This window comes from Branchiostoma belcheri, unplaced genomic scaffold (assembly GCF_001625305.1).
Source record: "Branchiostoma belcheri isolate BF01 breed outbred unplaced genomic scaffold, Haploidv18h27 scaffold13, whole genome shotgun sequence".
Taxonomy (NCBI): Eukaryota; Metazoa; Chordata; class Leptocardii; order Amphioxiformes; family Branchiostomatidae; genus Branchiostoma; species Branchiostoma belcheri.
This window is the reverse complement of record NW_017802713.1, coordinates 3,772,937-3,784,684: the sequence shown is the minus strand read 5'-3', so window position 1 is coordinate 3,784,684 and position 11,748 is coordinate 3,772,937. Positions and strand designations below refer to the sequence as shown.

Here is an 11,748-nt window from a genome sequence, read left to right as displayed (position 1 = left end):
AGACACGCCAAAAACAATACCTCCATTTTTCATTGAGGTAACAAGACCATAGCATGTTCAGGACAAAAGATACAAAAACCGGGAGTTCTGCTGCAGTACCAAGGTCATTCACCCGGAGGCCCATCATCACAATCCATAAAGGCGTTATGAAGTTATACTGACTACAAATGTGCAGAAACACAAACACAAAGAAAGACAGACACACAGACGCGCCAAAAACAATACTTCCATTTTTCATGGAGATAAAAACATTAAACTTTAGGTAATTGACCGTGTAAATTTTAGGCTTCTAACCGTAATGATAATGTTCACACAGGCTAAATAGATAAGATTTACCAATAACTACACAATCTGATATTTGAACACTTTATAACAATTTCAGCAATTACGCTGATTGGCCACGACAGTGAGGCACGGACACATGTGGATGGGTTTGAGGCTCCAGCAAGCTACTCCAAGGATGTGACCTACTGGAACAGCATGGACCAAGTGAGAGCTGTGGTGGACCAGTCATCTCTGTGCAAACAGCTCATTAAGGTACGTTTTATTTATAATTACATTTCAGACATACCATGTGTGAGCCTGAGATGCGGTTGTGCTTAACGTATGTGTTACATAGTCTGATAATCATCAGGTAAACATAAACCACATAAGGGGCCTTGGCCGCATTGCATTGTGGGTCACAAGAACACACTGAGAAAACCATGTAAATAAAGATCACAGTCAACTCTCATATCTCCTGTGTATCGTCATGATATCAACGAGATAACCAGTCATCCGCCAGACATCGATGCACGACATGGTGGCAGCGGTGTTCAAGGAACCGTACGTGTCGTGAAGTAACCATTTTCTTGCGTTCGTCCTCGGAGAACGAAGAAAATTGGAGAGGTTTCCAAGAAAGAACAGAAGAAAATGGCGACCGCCGAAGGAGCAAGGGGACTCCACCCGTCGATGAACTGGGACGAAGACGATCTCATCGGAGCCTTCCAGAAGTTCAAACAAAAAGCTGATCTGTGCTTCAAAAGCTTCCTCAAGGAAACTACACCAGAACAGAAGGTTAGTTACATCCTACTTTGGTCCGGGGAAAGAGGACTCGAGTTGTATAACTCATGGGACATGACGGATGCAGACAAAAAGAAGCCAGAGAAGATTCTAGAAAGATTTGCCAACCATCTGGAGCCCAAACCAAACAAACGAATCAATCGCTATCAGTTTCAAAGCATGAAACAAAACCCTGATGAATCAACAGATGATTTCCTAACTCGATTGAAAACTGCGGCGAAGAAATGTGGGTTTGGTAACAACACAGATGAGAGAATCGTAGACCAGCTTATCTGGGGGTGTGCACATAATGAGGTCCAGAAGTCACTCGTTGGAAAAGACACGCTGACGCTAAAAGAAGCCGCGGATACCGCTAGAGCTTTCGAGGCTACCTCAAAACAGATGTCATCACTTTCCTCGCAAGCGAGTACAAACAAGATCAAAGTTGAGACCATCAAACGAAGCTATGGGTCAAGCCCGAAACAGAAGCAAAGCTACAAAACGGTACCCAAGCAAGGCGATAAGATCTGTAGGTACTGTGGTACACATCATGAGTTCAACGACCGTAATAAGTGCCCTGCCTATGGAGCAACATGCAACTCCTGTGGGAAACCAAACCACTGGAAGAAGATGTGCAGATCGACAAATGCCAAAGGTAAGCCACCGCATTCCAGAAGTGATGCAAGGTCAAAACAGAAGAAAATACATCTCCAACAGAGAAGAGAGAGTAGCTCAGAGGAAGAGTCTCTTACAATTGGAACCATCCATGTCCATGAACTGGAACATGACAAACAGAAAGATGAGGTGTACACAACACTGCAGATCAAGAAGAAAACAGGCAAAAAGAGAATGAACATTAAGCTCAGACTGAAAATTGATACAGGAGCTCAAAGCAACATCTTGCCAATAGAACAGTATAGCAAAATATTCCCAGAGAACATCACCAAAGACGGAGTGGTAAAGAAGGGAATACTGACACCCAGCAGCACAATACTAACAGCGTATGGGGGTGCAAAGATTCCACATCTGGGAAAAGCTATCATTGAAGGGAAGCACAATGGAAGAGATGTCAGATGTTGTTTCTACATAACCATGTCACAAGGACCAGCTATCCTTGGGTTGAAGGCATGCCAACAGATGAATGTCATCAAAATCAACCACGAAGTGAAGTCGACACAGAGAATCGACAGTGAAGTGCCCATCAAGGATCGACCACCCATCAACAACAAGGTCGATCTACTTGCCATGTATCCTGAGTGCTTTGATGATACAGTAGGCTGTTTTGAGGGGGAATATCACATAACAGTAGACCCAACTGCGACGCCTGTTGTCCACCCTCCACGTCGTGTACCTCTGGAACTAAAAGAGAGGCTAAAAGAACAACTGATGGAGATGCAAGACAAAGGCATAATCAGCGCAGTGACCCAACCGACAGACTGGGTGAACTCGATCATAATAAAGGAAAAGCCAGATGGAAAGCTCCGAATTTGCTTAGACCCTAGAGATCTCAACAACGCTCTAAAGCGCAACCACTATCCAACACCGACGCTGGAGGAGATAACACCAGCACTAGCAGGAGCAAAGGTGTTTAGCAAGTTGGACGCCAGTAACGGTTACTGGAATATTAAAATCGACAGCGAATCAGCACTGCTGACAACGTTCAACACACCATACGGTCGGTATTGCTTCAACCGCCTCCCGTTCGGGCTAAAGGTTAGTCAAGATGTGTTCCAGAGGAAGATAGACGAAGCGTATAGGGGATCAAAGGGGGCAATCGGGATTGCCGATGACATCCAAGTGTTTGGTAAAAGTGACAGTGATCACGACAAACACCTCCACGAGGCAATGGAGAAGACACGGCAAGCCGGAATAAAACTGAATGCAAACAAATGCATCATCAAACAAGACGAGTGCAAGTTCTTCGGAATGGTGTACTCTGGAGAAGGCGTGAAACCTGACCCTGACAAGGTCCAAGCAATTGCAGGCATGGGAGAACCCCAGGATAAGAAGGAGCTGAGAAGCTTCCTGGGACTCATTCAGTATATGAGTGCCTTTATCCCCAAACTAGCTGACTGCACAGCAAACATCAGAGAGCTGCTAAAAGAAGACGTGGAGTACAAGTGGTGCGAATCACACACCAGAGACTTCAACACGCTCAAGCAACTCATCAGCAATGCTACGACCCTGCAATATTACGACAGGAATAAGACGGTCACATTACAGGTGGACGCGTCAATGAAGGGAGTTGGTGCAGCACTACTGCAGGAAGGCAAACCCATAGCATTCGCCTCAAAGTCACTCACAGAAGCTGAGTCACGATACGCGAACATCGAACGAGAGCTCCTAGCAGTCGTATATGGATGCGAAAAGTTCAAGACATACCTATACGGCAGAGACTTCAAGATTGAGAGCGATCACAAGCCGCTTGAGCAGATCGACAAGAAGAACCTAACGAAAGCACCGACCAGACTACAACGACTACTGCTGAGGCTTCAAGACTACAACTATACGATTACATACAAGCCCGGCAAGGAGATGCTCTTAGCAGACGCCCTGTCCAGATTGTCTCCACATGAGAAGCAAGAAATGGAGGGAATGAAAGTGAAGATTCACCACATAGTGAACATCACGAGCGTCAAACTAACAGAAATCCAGGAAGAGACGAAGAAAGACAAAGAGCTGCAGATGCTCCAGACACAGGTGATGGAAGGATGGCCAGAAAGGAGAAACCAAGTAGAGCCAGAACTACGGGTATACTGGTCAATCCGCGATGACATCGCTGTGGAAAATGGAGTCCTGCTAGCTGGATCAAGGATCATTGTGCCCAAAGCCATGCAAGAAGAAGTCCTAGCCCTGATACATCAAGGACACTTGGGAGCAGAAAAATGCAGGCTAAGAGCCAAATCTGCTGTATACTGGGTAGGAATGTACAAAGCGATCGAGAAGATGGTTGCAGAATGTCAGACATGCCAAAAACACAAGAACTCTCAACAAAAAGAGGAGATGATCGCAACCGAAATCCCAAGCAGACCGTGGCAAACAGTGGGAGTAGATCTCTTCACAATCAACCAACAATGGTTCTTATAAGTAGTGTGCTACTATTCAAAGTTCCCGTTCGTGAAGAACGTGCCAAATCTCAAGGCGTCAACCATTGTTTCAATCACCCGAGGTCTGTTCGCAGAGCAAGGTATACCCGAAGAGATCATCTGTGATAATGGCACACAATTCACATCTGATGAATTCAAACAACTAGCAAATGAGTACGGATTCAAGATCAAGACATCTTCTCCACATTACCCTAAGGGTCACGGATTCGTGGAACGGCATGTGCAAACAGTAGAGAAGACACTGATCAAATACAAAGAGTCAAGGTCAGATCCAAACCTAGCACTGCTGTCCCTACGAGCGACACCACTGAAAAGCGACATGAAGTCACCTGCTGAAATCCTGAATGGAAGACAATACAAAACAACGCTACCAACAAGAATCCAACACCCGATTGACAAAGAGGAAACAAGAGAAAAGCTAACAGCTGCTCAGAAGACACAACAAGAGCACTACAACAAACACGCACAGAGCTTGCCAGAGCTATTCGCAGGCCAAAGCGTACACATCCAAGATCCCAGGAACAAAACCTGGAGTCCAGGAAGAATCCTCAACAGAGCAGAGACACCCAGGTCCTACATTATAGAAACAGACACCGGAAGTCAGCTAAGAAGAAATAGGATCCACATCAGGCCAACACCTGAAATCCCAATAACAACACCAACATCACCTGCAACAGATGTTCATCCATCGACAACAACCAATCAGCAGGCAGCGCAGAACCTGAACAACAACCCTGCATCACGTGGCATAGTGCAGAACACGAGCAGAGTCCTGAGATCCAGAGACAACATTCTACCTCCGAAGCGCTATGTTGAAATGGACTGAGATCAGAGACTGAGAACAGTGACTAACGCATTGCCACTTAGACTAGAAGCATAAGCAGAACCATGTTACTGGGCAGAATAATCCCAGGGTTCCTGCTAAAAGATTACCACCCTCGCTCTGGTAATCTATAGATTAGGAAGCATTCTTATGTTATATAGAATAGGAAACATCCTAATATTTTTGTTACTAGAATATAACAACCAGCTAACTCAGGAAGACTACACAGTAAACTAGGCTATAGAAAAGAGTTTCATGCCTATGTTAGATAGACAACCCTAGAATTAGATCAGCAAGAGAAAAGAGAGCTCGACCACACCATGGACAATAGACAAACAATGGACCATGAACATTATCTATAAGTCTACATATATTCCTAAGTCAGCACAAGACATGACAGAGAAAGATTTTATTTTTTATTAGAAAAAGGGATGTTACATAGTCTGATAATCATCAGGTAAACATAAACCACATAAGGGGCCTTGGCCGCATTGCATTGTGGGTCACAAGAACACACTGAGAAAACCATGTAAATAAAGATCACAGTCAACTCTCATATCTCCTGTGTATCGTCATGATATCAACGAGATAACCAGTCATCCGCCAGACATCGATGCACGACAGTATGTCTGTTCCAACTTTCAGAATCCTAGTAGTAGTAACAAGTACCAGTTACAGTCAGTAGGGTACAAGCTGAACATGGCTTAAGATGGGTGATAAGCAGTTATATATTACCAAGTACATTTTTTAAACAATAATACAATACCTTACTCAAGACATTATATGTTGCTATAATGATTCTTACTCGGTGATATTGCAAACGCCATGGTGACATTTAGCTCAGAATTATAAAAATGTACATTTTCCAGTATGAATGCCATAGTTCAGTGATCTGGGGCTCGACTGTAAGACCCCACGCCTGGTGGGTGACTTGGGACGGTCGCCAGACTGACTACTGGGGAGGTGCCAGTCCTGGGAGTGGGAAATGTGCCTGTGGACAAACAGGTAATTATAACTTGATCCTGCATTGTGCAGACTGCTCTAGGTACAATACAATGAGCAGGTCTTCCACGTGTCTATTTTTACTCAAAGACAATGATTGTTGAATGTTGAGGCATTGTTCTGTTTGCTTAATATGTTTACTTTTTGGTTTGATGCAAAACCTTTCGCAAACTAGCTTTTTTATTGTACTTCCCTGCATAACAGGCGCATGCTCCGGTAGATGCAATTGTGATGCCAATGATCTCAGATGGCGCGAAGATTCTGGGTTCCTGTCCCACAAAAATGACCTGCCGGTCACCCAGCTCAGGTTTGGAGATACTGGTGATGCACGCGAAGAAGGCTATTACACCCTGGGAAAACTCATCTGCTATCTATGAGTCTACCCATAAAAAATTGTTAGTCTTTTACGTAAAGACATAAACCAGCACATTACACCATGTAGTTTTCACTTAAACATCTTTAAGTTAGCACGTAACAGTGTGGCGTTACATATTTGGTGTTCCTTTGTATGCTTAACTAACATAGTGTAGTAAATAACTTAAAGATAACGGACATATTATGACACGCATTTTCTTTGTTTTTTTTTTGCAAGGTCCTGTTAGGCAACATATATTATCAGTAGATGTGGTCACTAGTACGTCTGAGGTGTCGATGTTTATGTTTTGTTGTAGGTCTTACAAATTGTACCAAAATCAAATATAGCGGTTTATAGATTTTAAAATATTTTGATTTGTTTCTTAAGGCTTACATTGCTGTACTGTTTTAATTAAGTAGAAAGAGATACAACACCTCTTAATGTACTTGAATAGTGTACCTAGAACCTAGCTCAATTGATCAAAATATGCAAAGATGGTGGTTGGAGTTGAATAGTCATTTTATAATAATAATAATAATAGTGGTTTATTTCATTCTGACCGTACGATACAGAGTAGCAGGGTCCCCATAGGACCCTGAATTGATCTGCCGCATTACATAAGTGTTTAAATACGATTGACTTCAATATTACAAGCAAGTATTAAAACAGTTAAAAACAGCAAATTATTTTAAAATATTTACAATACGTAGGTTACGATCGTAGGTCATTCAGTTAAAAACATCATCTATAGTAATAAAACTTCATTCTACATGCTGTTATTTAGCAGACTGGTTAAGAATGGTATTGGACTGTTTCTGTACCGCTCTGTGTGTACTGGCAATCGGTCTAGTTGGTTTCTTTGTCTTGTTACCCTACCGCTGACGTCACCTCTGAGTTCGGGCAGCCAACCACGGTACTCTTCTGAGTTGAGCAGTTTCTTAGCAAACTTCAGACAGAGAGTGGAACGTCTGTCATCAAGTGTTTGTAAATGAAGCACGTCGCAGGCTGACGAATACCCGTGGTAGTTTCTTCCCAGCATTATCTTTGCCGCTCGCCTCTGTATATTCTCTATTTTTTTCCGTTGGTCACGTGTTAACCCCCCATGCCATACCGGGGCGGCATACTCAACCACCGGGCGAACAAACGACTTGTAGACCGTTAGCAGATCCTCCACCGGTAGATCAAACTGACGTAGTCGGCACAACAAGTACAAGCGCTGGTTCCCCTTACGTGATTTCTCTGACTTGACTGTCCCATCCCAGGTTGGCTTGAAATGTGACTCCCAAGCACTTGGCAATGGGCACCACCTCAAGCACGTGTCCGTTAATGGATAGAGGGGGCGGTGGTGGGGGGTTGCGGGCAAAGCAGATGTGCATAGCAACATTTTGGTGTGTATTAACGTAATCTGCAACTTTTAATGTGTCATCCTTTTCAATACTACATGTACAACCAAATCATAAGATATCCAAAACTCGTGTAGCACATGTGCAGTACAACTTTCAAACAGGATTCATTCTTGATACCAAGTTTTAAACTCCAGGTGTGCTTGTAAGTTAATATTCTATTGGTGATGTAGATTATTGATTGATCTTTGCATTAATTTATGCCATGGACTTGCTGATAGTGTGATTTACATTTTCTTGGTGAATAAAATCTGAGAACTTCTAAAGCACTGTCCGTGTCCTTTAGTCCTTCAGCACAGTCTGAACGTGGTAGACGTCCCAATTACTAAGTACCTAATACCAGCCCAGAGGAGAAGAAGAAATAATAGCCATGCCTTCAAGTGCCAGAGTTATCAACCATGGATTGAGGAGTTCAAGAATGCATTCTTTCCTAGAACTATCGCAGAGTGGAACTCGCTATCACCAAGTACAGTAGGGGCATTGTCATTAGATAGATTTAAAAAATGTCTAGAGTTAGATGGTCAATGGTTAGGTGTAACAAGTTGATCGGTGTAATGTAGCCAGCTGCCGCCGCGCCGCGTGCCTGCGAAGCTGGTGTGTTACGCTGAAAAGCGGTTATACCGGCTATACAGATACAGTAAATACATGTTTAGTTTGAACCATACAACATAGTTATAGTCCTAGTTGTTCAATATATCTCTGAATCGTTGACCATCCATGACAGCTGTCCCGTTTATGCGATTTTCTTCCACCAAACGCCGTACAGTTCCTGGGGGAACTCATCTGCTATCTCTGAGTTTATAGTGAATAACCATCTGCCAGAATTCAGTGCAGCATTAGGAACTCTATAATTGTTTGCCCCCAACATGTGCATATAAGTGTATTCTAATTAATTGTTTTGTTACAGGAGCAAACGCAGTCAAGTTATGAATTTGAATATTGCTTTGCGCAAAGTCTGAAAAGACAGTGCATTATTAGCAGTAAATGATACAAGGCCTTAAGTATCGATAGTGACGGTATATATATATATATATATCGTCTACATGAATTGGATCATGTGGAAGTTTTCGTGTTACCTGTAAGGTTTACATGTACTTATTCATCGTATTGCAGGTAGTCGCAAGTAATACAGCTAATGTACAGGAGCTGTAAAGATATTGTGGTCCTTGGAAATAGCTCACAAAAGTGTGCAAGTCTTAGAACACTTTTATTGTTCCTCTTGTGTGACTTGAAATTTGAAGGTTCATCCGCAACTGTTACTCTCACTCGCCAGCCGGCCTTGGTGGCCACGGCTGTATATTCCAAATAAATAAATAAATAAATAAGTAAATATAAAATACAACCTATTGTGAGTTTTATCTGTTACCCGCGTAAGTATCTGTGAAAAATTGTCGGTTTAGGAAATACATTAATGCAGCAGTGGAAACTTCATCATTTCTCTTTACATGTTAATACATGTAATAGAGTTAGAATAAATCGACTTATTACATTTTCTACTGCTTTCCAATTGTTGACTAGATGTGTTATTTCTTGAATTTAAACGCAACTAACTTATATCTTTCATGCCCAGAGAATTATTACAGTAACAAAGTAATGAGTAATAATCATATCCAAAAAAACTTTTTTGGGCGTGGAATATGATCGTTAATTATTTACACAAAAATATGCGAAAGTTTTCTTTTAATTAAATAATTGAATACAAAATACCATCAAAATGGAGGTGTTTTCTAAAGTGTTATATGACCTATGAAAACTTCTACCGTAACGGTATATTAAAAACAATGCGCATTATCAAGACCATACTAGAAGACAACATGCCAAACGTCGTCCCAGAAAATAGTGAATTTACAGCTAAAAAAACACGGAGAACATACTCTGTAGAGGTAAATACTAGTAACCTCCTTCACATAGTAACAATCTACATCAGCTGGATTCAAATAACTAACCATATACGAAGACAAAGTTCACCCTATCCGGTAGACAGAACGATGCTTTTGTCATGAACTTCCATTCCATAAGCAAGGCCAAATCATCAATTGAAACATGGCCATATTGTAACTCATACACATGTATATCATTATCGACAGTAGTTTGCAGTACTAATTGTAAGGTAGTTCAGTTTTGTAGTATTGCTGTCTTTCTACTACACATTGTACCATGTACAATTGTCAAGCAATAAAGTTCCGTCCTTCCTTTCTTGCAAATCCTACAAACACGTGAGTTATACATAATTATTACCGCTCACGTTTAGGGCTGAGGTTGGGGACATCATGCTTTTTGTTAAGTCAAGGGCAATGGTGGAGAAATATGTTTCATTTCCCACTATAACCACAAGAACTCCTTTTAGATTCATTCATTCATTCATTCATTCATTCATTCATTCATTCATTCATTCATTCATTCATTCATTCATTCATTCATTCATTCATTCATTCATTCATTCACACATACATCCCCAGGCTTGTCACTAATTGGATTAAGTTAGGTTCTGACTTCTGCAGTACTGGTGAGCGAGCAGCTAATCAGCCTGATATTATATCATTTAAGCACACACTACTCAAGGCCACCTACAACAGATTTGACACACATTACAGTCTTGACCTGCCATGTAAATGGACCACTTCTTGTGGGTGTAGTTCTTGCATTGCCTCTAGACGTCAGAAGTTATTGTTTCAACATGATTTATCCCACTTATTACTAGCTATATTTGAATCATGCTGAACTCATATTTTTTGCCTGTTTTGTGTATTTTCATATATATTGCTGTCTTTGACTATGTAAAATTTGACTATGTAAAATTTTGTAAAGGTGCGTATGCACCTGTTTTGCCTTCCCTTTCACTTGGGGAAAAGTCCAAATAGACAAAGAAACATATACATCTACTACTACACGTTTAAGATCAAACCGATGCCTTCCCTTTGATACCCCCCCCCCCCAAATAAACATGCATTGGTTGTATGAGTGTCAAAGAAGCACCTCTTCGCGTGCAAACATGAATACTTTGTAGGTGATTCTGCTAGTCACCACCAACTGTCCACCCGGCCCCATAGCGACGCCCCACGGGCGTTCAACGTTCGCGACGGTACGTACAAACTCCCCACTACGTGTGAACATATCCACCCTGTCGTTCAGATAGTTTGCCACAATAATGTGACCCAAGTTGTGTAAACAAAGACCTGCTGGCTTACTTAGCTGGCCCGTGCCGTTTCCACGAGTGCCGAATTCAAATATCTTGTTTCCAGAGTAATTATACACCTTCACGCTTTCATACAGGTCAGTAAACAGGATATTCCCCTCCTTGTCTAACGTGATTCCTCCAATTCCATCCCTTCGCTGTCTAGTTGTTGCCAACCCTTTAAAACTCCGATAGATATGTCCGTTTGGATCGAGCACCCATATTGTATCTCTGTCTCCCACGATAATGTTATTGTTGCGCACGTCTATCGCGATGGCGAGATTTGGAAACAAATGTCGATTTTTGACGCTTACGTTGAACGTTTTAATGGGGTGGCCATATCTACTGTACTGTATGACACGTTCACCACCCTTATAGAAATATTGGCTACTCCCAAATACCCACAGGTACTGAGGGTCAACACCAACAGCGACACTGAAAGGTACAATACGCTCATTTCCACCTGGCACTACTGTTGCGAAAATGCGGATCAAGGCACCGTTTGACATGCTATAGACGTTGATGCGTTTGTTGGACACTTCATTTACAAACATCTCATTGTCAGTAGACACGGCCACGCAGTAGTGCAGTAGAAAACGTCCTGGTTCCTTTCCTCGTCCACCAACAGGGATCTTCTCCAAGTTTCGGCCACCACTGTCTGCCATGAGAAATATAAGAAAATGTATGCAATGTATGAAAGAAGGTACAACCCCACCCTCAACAGGGAAGGGGGGCTACGGGTAGATCTCTCTGGTACTCTGATAAAATATGACATGAAAGACATTCTGACGTATACAGAGGGCCAATGGTTGATAGAAGTCCGTACCGACCACCTTTTCAGG

General features: G+C 42.2%; 1 protein-coding gene across 3 annotated transcripts in view; it reads left to right on the top strand.

The window, feature by feature from the left end:
- The window catches only part of LOC109463794, a 31,894-nt gene extending 25,053 nt beyond the window's left edge, over positions 1–6,841 (top strand). For 2 of the 3 annotated variants that reach the window (XM_019760660.1, XM_019760659.1), the window contains exons 6-8: positions 383–537; positions 5,841–5,976; positions 6,178–6,841. In XM_019760660.1, coding sequence (XP_019616219.1) covers positions 383–537; positions 5,841–5,976; positions 6,178–6,350 — 464 coding nt within the window. In that variant the 3' untranslated portion in view covers positions 6,351–6,841. The remainder of the gene's footprint in view (positions 1–382; positions 538–5,840; positions 5,977–6,177) is intronic. The other variant, XM_019760661.1, reaches the window with a different exon arrangement.
- The last annotated feature ends 4,907 nt before the right edge of the window (positions 6,842–11,748 follow it).